At 47.3% G+C, this 16,224-nt stretch overlaps 2 protein-coding genes across 7 annotated transcripts in view; both read right to left on the bottom strand.

The window, feature by feature from the left end:
• USP11 (ubiquitin specific peptidase 11) overlaps nucleotides 1-5,193 on the bottom strand; it is a 35,867-nt gene extending 30,674 nt beyond the window's left edge. The window contains exon 1 of the mRNA XM_035097512.2: nucleotides 5,067-5,193. Coding sequence (XP_034953403.2) covers nucleotides 5,067-5,185 — 119 coding nt within the window. The 5' untranslated portion in view covers nucleotides 5,186-5,193. The remainder of the gene's footprint in view (nucleotides 1-5,066) is intronic.
• Nucleotides 5,194-11,163: 5,970 nt separating this feature from the next.
• CDK16 (cyclin dependent kinase 16) overlaps nucleotides 11,164-16,224 on the bottom strand; it is a 51,639-nt gene continuing 46,578 nt past the window's right edge. For all 6 annotated transcript variants that reach the window (XM_035140679.2, XM_035140678.2, XM_035140683.2 and 3 more), the window contains one exon: nucleotides 11,164-15,317. Coding sequence is in view for 5 of the 6 variants with exons in the window: in XM_035140678.2 (XP_034996569.1) it covers nucleotides 15,280-15,317 (38 nt within the window). In the remaining variant the exon portion in view is untranslated. The remainder of the gene's footprint in view (nucleotides 15,318-16,224) is intronic.

The raw sequence follows: 16,224 nt of genomic DNA, 5'->3' as shown, positions 1-16,224 counted from the left end.
AAGAGTCTTTCAATTAAATGGATTAAATCTTGTAGCCTCAATTATTTGCATAATTTATTCTTGCATTCAACTTGCAGATGTGGATTGTCTACAAAAGTCAGTTTTAATTTTCTGCTTGGCAGTAAACCAAAATCCCTGCCCATAATCTCCTTCCTTCTTAGCCAACAGCCTGGATTCCCATGGGCAGAAAAACCTGCATTCCACCCCCAAGGTGGTTGATTTTATATTACCCCATAGGGTCAGCTCAGACCATGAAATATGGGTCCCATCCTGAAAAACAGTTCCCTCTCTATTGCCCTGGGGCACTACATTAAGAAGCTGTCGCCTTAACCCCAGCCGCACGAGAGGGCAAGAAGCAACCTGACGGCAGGAGAACCTCCACCTGATCTTCCAGTCACATCTCTGGCAGCTCGACACAAACCACAGGGGCCATAAAAGGGGTCGGCACAATATTAAATACATATTTGGTCCGTTGCAAGCAGACCACCTCGAAGTTTCCACCTTTTCACGGAGGAAACTTTGTTCTAGCAGCAGCATCAAGGTTTGAACCCCTTCCTCATAATACTGCCTTGGACATTAACATTCATGTGCAGAACGCTCGGCTTCCGTCCTTTTGTGACTGTGCAGAGGTCTCTGCACATTAAGGAAAGCAGGTGGGGTAAGGGGAAGACTCCCTTCTCCTCTTCCCTACATCCAATGGCACACTCCCATTGACTGAGCTCAGCCCTGGGTGCTTCCTCCATCCAGGCAAGCTCTATAGGGCCAGGAGGAATGGAAAGGGCTGAGGAGGGGGGACCAAAAGGCAAGGTCACAGGCTGCAGGTGTTATGCTGGCTCAGCATCCAATGGCACAGTCCCACTGAGAACCTGGGAGCTACACCATCTGATAAAGCCAGCATCCTTGAAATTCCTCAAGGCTTTGACCCACAAGGAAAAGCGACACATGAAATGAAAGCATGCCTTTTAGTTAGACAGACTTCAAGACTTCAGCCCAGCAAAGAGTTCTGTGTAGCTAAAAAGCATGCCAAGTCTAATATATAGTCTCTCTTTCCTGTGCTCACGATTTCAGGCCCAGACTAGTTCTTTTTTAAAAAAATCATTTTGCAATAAAACAGTTAATCAACATATAATCATAATCCAATTAAAAACAACAAACTAAAACAAAAAAGACCAAATTGAAATCCCAATTATTAATTTTTTTCGGACTTCCCATAGTCTGGACCTCTTGAAGAATCTTCCGTATCTTGTTCCTGCCTCCTTGTTGTTGTTCTCCTATTTTCCACATTCCGATTTTAACACTCAAAGTTCTCCATCCCTGGCTGTGTGATTCTCAATCCTGTCAAAAGTCATATATCCTTGCATCCATCGAGTACAGCTTTATTTTTAAATATGTATTTTTCCAACTGTCTATTTACCAGCGCAGCTTTTCCTGACTTCATTCCAACCTTCCGATCCAGGCTATTGTCCAAGTCCTCATTTAAAATTTAATGACGCAGCAACTCCCATGTTGTAAATTACTCCCATCCAGGCTGCTGTCCAAATCCATCGCTTGATGTAAGGCATGCTGTTGCATCTTGCAATGTAAATAAACTGTATTCCACAAATATAAATCATTTGACAATCGATCGGGTTTCGGAGACCACACATTCCCCCACTCCTGGGCCCTAGGAGGGGGGCTGCTAGACATCCATTTAGCCTTCTCTCTCTCCCTGCAAACAGCTGCACTACATGTTATCCCAAGTTATTAACTCAATTCACTGCAAAGTCAGCCAGCAAACATCTCCACTTCCTTTGAGACACAGAGAAACTCGCATTTTTCTGTGCTGCATCATTAACCAGTGCTATCTTGTTTCTTCTTTTCTATAGCAAGTCTCTCAAGCCAAATAAAACTGTGCAGTTGAATATATAGTTATAAATAAAAGTTCATTTGTACTCCTCAAAATAAATTAGATTTCTTAATGAGACTTGGCATAGAAAAGGCAATTGTAAGTATCGTGAAGAAAAGAGAACGTAACAAATAATCAAACATCATGACAAGAATCTCTTTGAAATCAAAGTTTTGAAGTCCGAGCCAGGGGCTGTACAGATCTGCAGGTTTTTTCTTAGTCTTCTTAAGTCCAGACTATACCTGTTTATTGTCCAAATCTAATTATTTTATCATACAGATATTCCCGGCTATGAGAGTGAGTTCGGAGAGTCCCGGCCGTATCGTGCTCTGACCCAGTGTCCTGCTGCCTGCACCTTGATGAAAGCTGGCAATCTTAGACAATCTGCGGGTCTTCGAGACAGTCCTCCCCCATTCTGGGGAGTCTGCCAGGGCTAGTTACCCCCATATCAGCCCTGAATTACTGGCACGGCTGGGGTCTGGTTGTATGGGAGTCAGCCATTTCCCACCGTCGGAAACAGGACTAGTCTAGACTAGTTCTAACGCAGGGTTGATGAAGACCATTAATTGTCCGGGAAACATATTTAATGCTAGGAAAAAGTTCTAAGTTCTTCTCAGGTTGGGGAAACCAGTGGCTGGGAAATCCCTCAGGACTACCATAGTGGGACAAATCTTAGGAAGGAAAGGGCAGAACAGCTTGTTGAAAGCAGTTCAACCCCCTCTCCTGGGTGAGAGTCTGCACCAGCTTCCCAGGGAGCTACATATTGATCATGACACTCATTCACTGCCATGCAAGGCTGGCTCCTCCCACTAGTGAGTCATGGGGAGGAAATTAAATGGGGGACCAAACGGGAACTGTGCAAGCAGTAACTGCAGCAGCGTTCTTGTCTCAGCCCATTGTGTGAGCAGGAGCAGAGGGGAGAAACAGGGGAGCCTGTGCAGAATGAAGGGCACAGGAGAGGTGTAGAGAGCTTTAAAAAACAAGGACTAGAACAGTGGTTTTCACCCTTGTGGGGTCCATAGCTCCCTCAACCAACCACATTCTTTCTGCAGCTCCCCTGTGGAAGCCCCTTACCCTGGGGTTCCATTACAGGACGGGCATTAAGTGGGGACTTCCCCGTTCTGCCCTGCCCCTTTTTGGAGCCCCTTTTGGACACGTGTCAGTGGGAATACAAGTGTCAATGGGAACCCAAGCAAACATGTGTAAAACTAAGGAACTGTTATCATTACTGAAGTTGGGGAGGATTCTTGTTTGTGTGTAGGGAGGAGGAGATTTTAAGAAGATAAACAGTGAGGCAAAATGTTTCCCCAGGAAGATAATGGGCTGCAAGTTAAAGGTGTCGACTCCCCCCCCCAATGTTCCTCAGAGAGAAAAATGAAGCAGGAAGATATGGGCTGCAAGTTAATGAAAGGATGCCCCCCCCGGGGCTCCCCTGAATGTTCCTCATGTCACCCCAGGGTGCCACAGCACACTGGTCAAAAACCAATGGACAGAAGCTTGAAGCTGGTATGCAATGTGAACCGACTTACTTGTCACAAACTTATTACCAAACATACCTCATTTAGGCTGCAATCCTAAGCACACATTTACTAGGAAACAAGCTCTTTGGAACTCAGTGGGATTACTGGCTTCCAAGTAATCGCAGAACTGTAGAGTTGGAAGGGACACAAAGATCCTAGTACAAGCCCATGCAATGAGGAAGCTCTGCTTTTCTGCTCTGTGACAACAGAGGTGGTTTGTTTCGCTACCAGGGCTGTGGTTCCCCAACTGTCTTCCCCCAGACACAACTGCATGTTAGATGGCACAAAACAGGTTGGAGAGATAAGATTTCTCTAAACCCTATCTAGGAGAAGAGTAGATATAGCTGACACAGGGAGTCTAGGTTGTCTTGACAAAAACAGGAAGTTTGCCAGGTTATCGAGAGTGAAACTAAAACTCATTCCACAGAAGATAAAGCCACACAAGGATACAGAAGATCACCAAGTGCTCATGCAAAAGAGACAGGGACTGCTACCAAATGAGGCTGGCCTTGTAGGTGGGGCACCTGAGAATCCAAAACTTCACTGCACTTGGATGAAGCCGGGGGGGGGGGGGGGAGAGATGGCTTTGGAACCAAGCCCACAGCATGTCTCACCCACCTCCAAAACTAAGGTAGCCCTTAAAAAAACACCTCAGTGCTGGGGGGGGAGGGGGAGCAATAACTCTATGCTAATGCTAAGTACCTATTGAAATCCTTCCTGTTACAGACACAGAAGTCTTTTCTTGGGGATAACCAAAGTCACCTCAATAATCCTGCTACACAAGAAAAAACAAAGGGGGGAAGGGAGGTGACTGGTTTTCAATCACATAGTTGTTTAGAAATATTTGAATGCTACAGCAAAACACACATATTTGGCAAAGAGTTTAGAACCGCGAATTCTTTTTTTAAAAAAAAGAAAAAAAACCATGTAGGTCGCATTCAGGAAATGCACTGATGTAGTTGGAGTGTCTACCCAAGACACAGGAAGGGAACAGAACAAAATGAATTAAACAACCAAGGGCAAGAAGATGCCAAGTTGACTCAGAGCAGCTATTACCTCCCAAAAGGTAAAAGTGGAATAGAATTTTCATTCCGGAAGTGAACATGTCAGCAGTTTGAGAAATGCGCTCCAGAAGAACTTGGGGATTTTGCTTCCATCGGAGACTAAGGGAGCCAGAAACAGGGCATCTTAAAGGGAGTTAATCCCGCGAGGTCTCAGGGAGAGGAAATGCTCCGCGAAGCCCAGCCAGGCAGCTCCATCCTACCCCGAGGCAGGGAAACCTCCCATGGAGCCCAACGGGGGGCGATTCCCCGAGGCCGAGCCCCCTTCCTTCGCGCTTCTCTCCGCTCTGCAAGGAGCCATCCGAGAGGAGGGAAGAGTCACGGGGGCTCGGGGCTTTTGCGAGGGCGTTTATTGCCCCACAAAATGGAAGAAGCGGGGAGGGGGCGCTGCCCTGGGCTGATCAGTTGCCCCCGGGCAAAGTTTCACCCCCGTTGCTCACGACCCCCATCAGAAGGGGGGAGGGGAATTAGCGATGGTGATCTGCGGAACTCCTGCCAGCAAGAAGTGGACTCCGGCGGTTCCAGGAGGAGTCTCCTCACGAGGCGTCTCCTCCCGGGGTGCCCCAGCTCCGCCGCCCCCCGCCCCCCGCCCCCGCTCACCACTTCTCTCCGGCTCGAAGCGGGCGCTCCCTCCCGGGCTGCTCGGGCCCCTCGCCCTCGACCTGCCGCCTCTGGGCCTCCAGCCCCGGCAGCGCCGGCAGCCCCCGCTCCGCAGCCATCGCCAACTCCCTCCCTCCCTCCCTCCCTCCTTCCCGCCCGGACGCCGCCAGCCCGGAAGCAAGTCGAGGAGGCGCCCGAGTCCCGGCTCCCGCGCGGTCACGCCCACCCGCTTCCGTCGGCCCTGAGAGGTGTGGCGAGGAAAGGGGACAAGAGCAAGCGCCATCTTGAGGGCGGCGTCCCGCGAGAACGTCGCTTGGCCGGCGCCCCTGCCGCCATGTTGTTTGGTCCCGTGACGAATGGGGTGGGGAATTGGACCCGGCCTGTTGGGTGCCCAGTCTCTCGCTGAAAATTGACGCGGCGTCTTTTTATCCATATGTCGGGTCGGGTGCCGTCAGAGAATCGCTGAAAGAGAGAAAGTAAAGAGGACGCGATGCATTCCGCAAAACCAGGCCCGTGTCTCAGGGAGGAAGCTTTTGCTGCCATGTTTATTGAGGGATGCTCCCTGCGCTAGCCCGTCTGAAGTCAACCATCTTTGCTGCTGGTAAATGTGCCGGGCGGAGGGAGACGCCAACTTGAGAGTGGCATGTGTGATTCCCCCCCCCCTTCCAAACCTTCGGTCCTCATCTGTCGTTTAGTCGTGTCCGACTCTTCGTGACCTCATGGACATATAGCTGTCAAGTTCTCCCTTTTTAAAGGGAACTTCCCTTGTAATAAATAACCCGCTCCCCTCAAGGGGGTCCCAGTGCCCCCCTCATGAAGAGGGGGGAGAACGGGGACTCTGGAAAAGTCAAGCTCCTTTTCGGTCAGGAAAAATGACAGAGACCACAACGGTTCTGAAAAAGCAAAGCCTGATATTTATTAACAGAGGAAAAAAACTATAATATCTGTTGCAACAGAGGCTCCCCCACCAAAAAAAATGAGAGTTGGGATGAGGAACCTCGAACAAAGGAACTCTTTGACTTACATACATTTTGCTCTGCATTTCCCCAAATATGTTTATTGATTTTATGAAATTGAGAAAAAACAAACAAACATATAAAACATTTAAAATACAAAAAACCACAAAAAACAAGAATACAAAATACAAAAAGAAAAACAACCATATTTATCACTCATGTGTCCTTACATTGTTGACTTCCTCAAGTCCTTCCTTTCTGCTGTTCATTGTATATCATCCTTAGTAATTTCTATATCATACTTCAATCATCTTATTTTTACCTTAACTAACAAAATTTCACCTCATATTAATTCTTTAACAACATTCAATTCTTATTTTACCCTTATATCTAAATTTTAACATACTACAGTACCTTTACAAATCCTCCTCTACAACCTCCTTGTACTTCCAAATCTTATCTTAAACATTTTTAATATTGCAAGTTCTTAGATAAACTTTAAATTTCTTCCAATCTTCTTCCACCGACTCTTCCCTCTGGTCACGAAGTCTCCCGGTCAGTTCGGCCAGTTCCATAAATTCAATCATCTTCATCTGCCATTCATCCACTGTAGGTAAATCTTCACTTTTCCAATTCTTTGCTAATAAAATTCTCGCAGCTGTTGTGGCATACAGAAAAAAACGTAGTATCTTTTTTTGGTAGTTCCTCTCTCACTATCCCAAGTAAAAAAGCTTCTGGTTTCTTGATAAAGGTGTTTTTCAACACTTTTTTCATTTCATTATAAATCTTCTCCCAGGAGTTCTTTACTGGGGGGGGGGGCAAGTCCACCACATATGGTAAAAGGTTCCTTCTGCTTTCTTACATTTCCAACATTTATTATCATGTTTATGATAAATCTTTGCTAGTTTTACCGGTGTACGGTACCATCTATACATCATTTTCATCATATTTTCTCTTAAAGCTTTACACGCAGTAAACTTTATATTCTTCCTCCACAACCTTTCCCAATCCTCCATCATGATATTATGACCCACATCTTTTGCCCAATCAATCATAACAGATTTCGTTTGTTCATCCTTCGTATGCCATTCCAGCAATAAATTATACATCTTTGAAAGATTCTTTGTTTTAGACTCTAACAATTCCGTCTCCAATTTAGACTTTTTCACTTGAAAACCTTTTTTAATCCATTTTAAACATTTCATTTATTTGATGATATTGTAGCCAATCATTCACATTATTCTTTAACTGTTCATATGTTTTTAGCTTAAATTGATCTCCATCTTCCACCAATATATCTTTATACTTTAACCACTTGGTTTCCATATTCAATTTTTTATGTGCCTTAGCTTCAAGAGGTGAACTCCACCTGGGTGTTTTCCTTTCTAACAAATCCTTATATCTAATCCACACATAGTGGGACCCAGGTGGCGCTGTGGTTACACCACCGAGCCTAGGGCTTGCTGATCAGAAGGTCGGCGGTTCGAATCCCTGTGACGGGGTGAGCTCCCGTTGCTTGGTCCCAGCTCCTGCCAACCTAGCAGTTCGAAAGCACGTCAAAATGCAAGTAGATAAATAGGAACCGCTACAGCGGGAAGGTAAACGGCGTTTCCATGTGCTGCTCTGGTTTGCCAGAAGTGGCTTTGTCATGCTGGCCACATGACCTGGAAGCTATACGCCGGCTCCCTCGGCCAATAATGCGAGATGAGCGCGCAACCCCAGAGTCGGTCACGACTGGACCTAATGGTCAGGGGTCCCTTTACCTTTTTAATCCACACATTATATAATGATTTTCTAATACCGGTAATATGACATTTAAAACCTTTGTGAACCTTAATCTTATCATACCACAAATATGCATGCCAGCCAAATGCATTGTCATGACCTTCTAGATCTAGTACATCCATATTATCAAGTAAAAACCATTCTTTCATCCAGCAGAAGGCTGCTGCTTCAAGATATAACTTTAAATCTGGTAGGGAAAAACCTCCTCATTCTTTAATATCAGTTAACAATTTATATTTAATTCTTGGGTTTTTCCCCTGCCAGATAAATTTTGATAACACTTTTGCCATTCTTTAAAACATCCTAAATTATCAACAATCGGCAAACTTCAAAAGGTCTAAATAGGAAATGAGAGTTCAACAGTTCAGCAATCCTCCATTGTGACATCATTGGCTGGCTGAACCCCCGGGGCTCCATTCTCAAAGGAAATTACGGTATATTTCTAGTCTGTTTGTCACAAAATTTCAGGGCTGTTAAGGTAAAAGTCTCTTCTCCCCTTGCCCTGACTTTGGGGATAGTTTCTAAGTCTAGGTTTGGAAGATTAAATTTTTAAAAATCTTTTCCGGCTGTAGCCGCTTGTCTTACTTTCACTTTTACTGCAGCAGAAAGGACTGACTTCCTTTGTTTTAAATCCTCTCCTTGGTCTGAATTATTAAAATCCAATTTAATTTTAATTACTCACGATATCCAATGTGCTCAATCTTGAATTTAGGAAGAATCCACCACTCAGCTGACAGTCAGCACAGAGCTTCACACGGCAAGGGTAGAGAGTCAATTCAAGAGCCCATGGCTCCAACTTCACCTGCTCTCAGCCCCCTTAATAGGGCTAACCGGGGGGCAAAGGATTCATGTCTGGGCTCAGCTGAATCTCCACGTCCCCAGAAAGCTCAATCTGGAGTTTTTTCCCGGGGTCCGCGTCTCTCTCACGGCTCCCCCCTCCCTTACCATGCAGGGGAATCTCAGAGCTCGAGATTTCCCTGCCGATCTGCAATGGTGGTAGACTGGAAGTCCAAGAATTAACATTTTCAATAAACAGAGTACTTGTGGGTTCTTTGGTAATTTGGAGGTGCCATTTCGACTAGGGGTGACGCACAAAAGGTGCTGAATGCATTTCCCTTGTCTAGGATGTTTGGTGATGTTCTCGTATCTTTTCCTCTGCAGGGGTGCCTTAAGTCTTCACGGCCTGCGATCCAGGCACTCCCCCTCCCCCCCAGGCCTAGTGGGGGCCTGGCGGATAAAACAAAGGCCGTGCTGTGGCCTGCGATCCGGGCGTCTGTCCCCCCCGGGCCTAGTGGGGGCCTGGCAGAGGCCTACATAAAACAAAGGCCGTGTTGCGGCTTGCGATCCGGGCGCTCGCCCTCCCCCCGGCCTAGTGGGTGCCTAGCCGGGGCCTAGGGGTCTGGTAATGGCCGCCTTGGTGGTTTCAGTTGCTTGGTTGATGATGTCATTTGGCGCCGCCCTTCAGAGCTTTTGCTGGTGACATCTAATTTGGGCGCCCCTTTTTTGCATTTGTTCACTATTTTAGGTGTGAAAGCTGTGCTTTTTGGGATTTTTTTAAAATGCCAGATCCCTCACTGATGGGCATGGAACGTTGTGGCCGAATTTGTTACATTACAGTTCAGCGGTTACGGAGAAAGGCTGTGACCTCTGTGCACGCAGTGCCTACATTTATATATATATAGATACATGATTGGATTGATGGGAAGGGTTTTCCTTTTGGCACCAGCATGAAATCCTGTTGTTATATAAAATTCATGAAACAAAGCTTCTTTGATTTGCACTTCATATGACTCTCCTGTCATTTTCACAAAGACTCAGTAGGGGTAGCTGTTCCCTGCCTTGATAACATGACAGTTAGGAAAAGTCGTCAAACATCATTTATAACGCAACTAGCTGGCCCGGCCACGCGTTGCTGTGGGTCATCCCTGTGATTCCCCCCCCTGTCCCGATCCATGACGTATCCCACCCCTCCTCCCTCCAACCCCCTGGCTCATCCCTGTGTTTCGGTAGGACACCCTTCCCTCTGTTTTCCCCGAGGAGTGTTGTCCCCTCCCCCCTGTATCACCATACATTGGCCCCTGCGCACGCATTGTGAACATTTTTATATATTTAGATTAAAAAAAATTGAAAGAAGAACATGAGAAGCAGAAGTTATTATTGTTTAATTTTATATTTGGGGTTGTCATTTATTTTGGTGGGTATTGTATGATTTGGGCGTTGTTGTGTGTTTTGGATTTGTGTGTGTGTGTGTGTGTGTGTGTGTGTGTGTGTTGTTATTTGGATTTTCTAATTTTGGAGTAGGTGACCCAGAGAACCTAGAGAACTACTATAATAATCCGAGCTGTTTGGTTCAAAAAAACAACCCAGGAAGTGGCAAGGGGAAGGTAGGAGATTGTAAATGCGGGGGGGGGGGTTGGCTACTGCAAATATCTGAGAACTTAAACTGCGGAGAGAAAGTGCGTGGTTGTTGTTTTTTTAAGACGCAGAGGCTTACAATCAGTCATAGTATACAGCGTAGGTTAAAAGGGGCATGAGTGCCCTTACTTAAAATGGCTGCTGGAGCCTCGCATGTGACACAACACCCGCTAAATTTTAAAGTAAAAACCCCTTGCCGTGCCCCCAAGTGCGTTGCTGTGGGTTATTCCCCCCCCCCGGGCCTAGTGGGGGCCTGGCGGCCTGGCAGGGGCCTACATAAAACAAAGGCTGTGCTGCAACCTGCAATCCGGGTGCTCGCCCTCTTCCCCCCGCCCCAGGCCTAGTGGGGGCCTAGCAGCCTGGGAGGGCCTAGGGGTCTGGTAATGGCCGCCTTGGTGGTTTCAGTTGCTTGGTTGATGATGTCATTATTTGGTTTGTGGGTGTGGTGTAGATTTCACAGGAAGGGAGGGGGTGTACTGTGGGAGGAATTCCACTTGAGGGCGCTGTTTTACTTGGTGGAAAAGGAGGTTTCTACCTGCGCAGGTGTGAGATTTGAGGGATTTTTTTTTTCTGCAAACACTCGGGGAGTGGCATGGATCGTTGTGTCCAAATTTCAGGACGATTGGTCAAGCGGTTACGGATAAAAGTGGAGCCCACACTTTCACCATTTTTTCACCATATATATATTAGAATAAAACAAAACAATTTTAAACATAGGAGTCAAAGAGGTATTACAGAATCTTGAAGGGTATAAGGATTATTACTTAAGGGAAACAGTCACATCTAAATCCTGTGTGTGTATGTGTGTGTGTGTGTAAACTGGGCAGAACTCTTTCCTCCAAGACCCACTCCATAACCCAACCAAGCCAGAGAGTGCTCCTGCCACGCGGTTCCCAATGAGAAGCATCAAACACCCAGAATTGTTGGAGACTTTTTATTCAGTTCCGTACATTTGAATATGGCGCATTTATTCACCCTAAACAGGGGCAGAGGGAGCACCTGGGAAAGAAAAGTCTTCTGCAATGATAATTTCTGATTTGATAAATAGAAGGCTGCTCCCTCAATTCAAGTTATGTACAAGAACAAGAATTTCCTTTTCCGCACCAGGATAACTGATCTCCATATCTACTCTGTCAAAGGGGGCAGGGAAGCACATGAAGATAAGTCCGCTCCAAATGTGAATGATTATCTGCTCCAGGGTTTCAGTTTGCTGCAAGGAAGGGTTGGTTTATCACCTCCAGCCCAGAAACAAATTCTGGGCAACTGCCCTACCTCCGCTACACACACAAAATCAAAGTCCAGATCCTCTATACATTCATTGTCCAATACATCATTTTGGGTTTCCCTTTCACATGCAGAGATCCAATCCAGATGTTCTTCCCCAGATGTGCCCCAAGAAGAGATCTATGCTGGTTGAATTCTTGTGGCATTTGTCCCCCCCCCCTGTTCACCTCTGAGAATTCTCAATCCGGGGGTGGGGGAGGGGCTCTACATTTGGAACCCTGGCACTTATTTGAGTGGGGGTGGGTGCAACACAGCTATGTCCTCCTTTTGCTACAGTTCCCTGAACTCTAGAATCCCACTCCTTATCTGCCAACAGCAGACAAAATGGAAAGCAGTTCCATGAACCAAATCAGATTGGATTTTGGACCCCCTCCAAAAAGTGGCACCATGTACTTTGGCCAGCCTCTCCCCACTATTCTACGCAGACTGCACTGAAAAAGGAGCTCCCACAGGCCCAATGCAGACCCAACGCTTAATTAACCATGGTCCATTGTCCTCAACCACAAAGTGTTTAATCTCAGTACCTAAACCATGGCTAGGAATAGGCTGCAAACCAAGATCTGAAACCATGGTTTGTAGTGGGGCTCATAAAACAGTTTATGTTATTAGCAGCTAACTATTACATCTGCATTGAGTGAACACCATGGTTAAGGCAGTTTCCCTGCCCCTTTCAGATCCACCCTGTGGAAGAAGGATTTAGCTTGGCGAATTAAACAGAGGTTTCACTGGATACCTGGAACCTTAATCAGCATTAAGGCAGCAAACCGTAGCCAGGGCTAAACCACAGGAAAGCGTTCTGTCTTCACTGTGTAACAGTAAAGGTGCAACAGAACACATAGACCTTGAATGGAAGCTCCCATGGGAAATGGGGTTAATACCCTCCGGCCCAGAGATGCATGAAGAATTCAGAGGCCAAAAGAGCTTTTTGTATCACCACAGCTCTTAAGGAAGAAACAGGTAAGAAGAGGGCAACTGTGATTGGATGGGCTTCAGAAACAGGCCCACCTAGCACAAGTTATGGTGTACCCGATGGAAGAGACAAAACGGAAATGGGAGGCCAGAGTCTAAATTGGAACAAGCAAGGAAAGGAATGGGGGGGGGGGGGTCATGCAGGCAGGTTATTGGGCTAAACAAAGACCCTTTGTTGCTGTTCTCTGATCCGAAGGGCTGGCATTTCCTGCTTATTGGGTCCCCTTTGTAAAGAGACCCTTGCCCTTGGCCTATTCACAGCAGCTCTCCTTTGGCATCAGGTGACCACGCCTGGGTGCTGAGGGCTCTCAAATCTGTCTGCCCTCCCAGGCAGGTGCCAAGCAAAATTTTCCCTGCGCTGTGGAGTCCTTGAATTCCAGCCCAAGACATATCCTCTATAGAGGAGACTCCTTCCCAGATATCTTTTATGTTGCCTGAGGGTTATAATAGTAGTAATCATCATCATCATCATAATCAGAATAATAATAATATGGCTCTCGTTGTGGGAGGGTGGAGATTTGTGAACCTTACGAGTGCTTCATGCTGTATATAAAAATGGATACATATGTACATATAAACACACACAAACACACTCACTCACTCTATGCTGTGATCAAAGGGAGAAGGCCGGGTGCCACTTTGTCCAGAAACACGCAGAGAGCAAATGGGTAGCCTTTGGATCTGCTCCCTTTAGTTCTTCGCACCCAGGCCTCTGTCCTGAGCTGGAAAGAACAGTCCTAGCCACCTGGGAAGCTGCAATACAGTTGGGGTTTGTAAGCTGGGGACAAGTGTGGTTGGTATTTCCCTCTTCTCTTGAGGCACCTCTCGGCAGCAGAGTAGGATGGATAGTTGGCCAAAATCTTTGGAGAGCCCACAGGCAGGCAGGAATCTCCAATGTTTCCTTTGCTTAAAGGAAGATTTAGTGTAAGTAGAGATGTGGGATTGACTGGCCTTTGAGGAACTGATAGCTTGCTTCAGGGATGGAGAACCTGTGGCCCTCTAGATCTTCCTGGACCACAACTCCCATCATCCCTGATCATTGGCCACACTGGCTGGGACTGATGGGAGCTGGAGTCCAACAACTTCCAGAAGGCCACCGGTTCTGCACCACTTGCTTCTGTATTGCAAAAAACAAGAGGAGAAGCTGAGATGAGTAAGTCTTTGGAGTCAAGACTTAGCATGAGGCCAAGCAGTGCTGGCGCTGGTTTCTGATGACACAAGCTGGGCTTAGCCTTTGGGGAGGAACTGAGTGACTTCTGAGATCACGGCATAAAGAGCTGAGCCAAGGGCCCATTAACCCTTGAGTGGCTGGCCTGTGAGTGAAGCAGGAGTGGAAGTTGGTGAGCCTCAGAAGAGCTACTGGTTTACTTTTCATGCGGGACAGAGTAGGACCTGGTCATTGGATTACAGTCTGAGAAGCAACTAAGTAAAGGTGACACAGAAGGGGGAAGGTGCTAAGCTTGCAGAGACCGACAGAGACATCTGTGAAAGAAAATAGAGTGGAATAGGGGCCAAGACAAGGGTTCTCTTCATGAAGACAGTCTAAGGAGTGTCCAACATGGTGCTCTGCAGATGCTGCCGGACTACAACTCCCATCGTCCCTGACCACTGGCCATTCTAGTCAGGGCTGATGGGAGTTGGGGTTCAGTAACATCTGGAGGGCACCTCAGTGTCATTATATCCGTAAAGAGTTTGGGTGGTACCATTAAAAACAGCTGTTTGGATTCAGGAAACATGGAACACAAGCAACGAAGAGGGATCATCTAAGCATTGCAGGACAAGTAAGTATGAAACAGAGGGGGGGTGGATGAGGCCTAACCCACCAGGAACTTCTCCTACACATGCCTGGTTGAAATAAATGGCACCTGTGTTTAAGTTCCCCGTGGACAGGGCCACCAAAGGCAAAGGAAGAAGATCAAACCCTGAGTATAAGCAAGTAATGCAAGAGGCATGACCGGTCGACAGGAGGAACTCAGCCGAGGCTCAGCGCTGACTGAGGGTGTGGGGAGAGCCCAAGCGAGGCACAAATCAAGACCGAAGGAAGACACAAGCAAGAGAAGAAAACATGGGACTTGGCTTTGGTGTGAGGAGAAAATCGGGAGGAGCAAGGAAGTGGCAGACCTAATTGGAAGCGGGGGGGGGGGGGGGAGCCGCTGTAGCAGGAAAGCCAGGCAGGGATTGTGTTCCCTCCCAAGAATCCTTGAGGAAAACATTTTGCCTCAAGTCCACATAAATGTGATTGAGACTTGGGGTGGAGGAGAGAGAAATTTCACATGAAATAAAGAGCTTCCCTTCTTCCAATTCACTGACGTTGTTCACAGCTCCCAAATATACAGCGGATTAGTACCCAGACCCAGTGGCCCCTATGCTTCTCCTCCCTCCTCCTCCAGGCTTCTCTCCCCCAGCCCAACCAAGTGGGGAGGGGGGTGATCTCCCTTGTAGTTAATACTGTACACTCCCCAGAAATGGAGAGGCGAGGGCAGGGGTGTCTCTCTATAGATATTTGCAAATATAATATTTATAGTATTGCATTGAAAAAATAAAACTTAAAAAATAAAATGAAACACCACGTTGGGGGGGGGGGCAGTCCGTTCCACAGCAGCAGAGGGCATCCGTGCCTGGCTGTTGGGTGCTGGGGCAGGTGGCACTTCTACTTGGCATCGTTGCCCCCAGCCCTCACCCCTACGGAATCCCAGCACAAGTTCTTGCTCCACCGTCTGATATGGAAAAGCTGGCAGTGGGAGTGTCCGCAGGGTGGGAGAGCTGTCTTAGCTCCTGCCCCCACCAATACCAATCCACAGGTTTCAAAGCAGAAGGCTTGGTCGTCCGTTCTGCCCATTCACTGCGGGAAAACAGCAAAGGGTTATGGGCAGGTTGGATTCCCGCCCTCCCTGCCCCCACTTCCCATTTTGCTATTGCCTTTTGAAGTTGCCTTTCCCCTTCTCAGCCCCCCCTGGCCAATTCTTTTCCTTGTATCTGATAAAAATACTAAGCATCTAAGAAAAGACTGGGCAGACTTCCTGCGTTGGCCGGGGGCTGGACTAGATGACATTTCTGGATCTATTCCAGCTCCAAGCTTTCTAGGATGCTTTGACCTCCCTGAAGTGTTTCCCAGTGATTCTTACTACGTGGGGAGCAGCTCTCTGTAAATGCATGTTTTCCATACATTATCTCGGTCATCTTTGCAATCACTCTACAACAGGGTTACCAGATGTCCCCGGTTCCCGGGGACAGTGCTTGGATTTGCAAATCTGTCCCCGGGAAACATGGTAGCGGTAGCCTCAGCAGCCCGGAGCCAGCCTGGTAGCGCAGTTGGCTCTGGCTGGCTTCAGGAGCTGCTCGCTGCCATGGCACCCACCATTTTTCCTCGGCAGAAGTCCCCATATGATGTGTCTTGTGCAATCTCCTGCCCCCTTTCCCCTTTGTTTTGACTGATTGGGGGAGGCTCAGGAGTCACGGGCAGGCGTTGCCCCATTTTTTAAAGAACTCTGTACATTTATGTTTCACAGGGTGCAAAAGAAGGGCTTTGCACTTTTATACAATATGCACGTATGCTTGGGCCCAGGGTCTTTTGCCTCACTATCCCCACTACTGACTCCCTGTTGCTACTCAGCTTCCAAAAAAAAAAAAAAGTGTCCCCGGATTCATTGAAAAAAATCTGGTAACCATACTCTACAAGGTAGGTGAGCACCATATTCCCACAATGCAGATGAGAGATTGAGACTCAGGGTGGCATGCCTGAGGCCCTC

This window comes from Zootoca vivipara, chromosome 16, assembly GCF_963506605.1.
Source record: "Zootoca vivipara chromosome 16, rZooViv1.1, whole genome shotgun sequence".
In the NCBI taxonomy this organism is placed as follows: Eukaryota; Metazoa; Chordata; class Lepidosauria; order Squamata; family Lacertidae; genus Zootoca; species Zootoca vivipara.
This window is presented reverse-complemented; position numbering and strand designations above follow the sequence as displayed.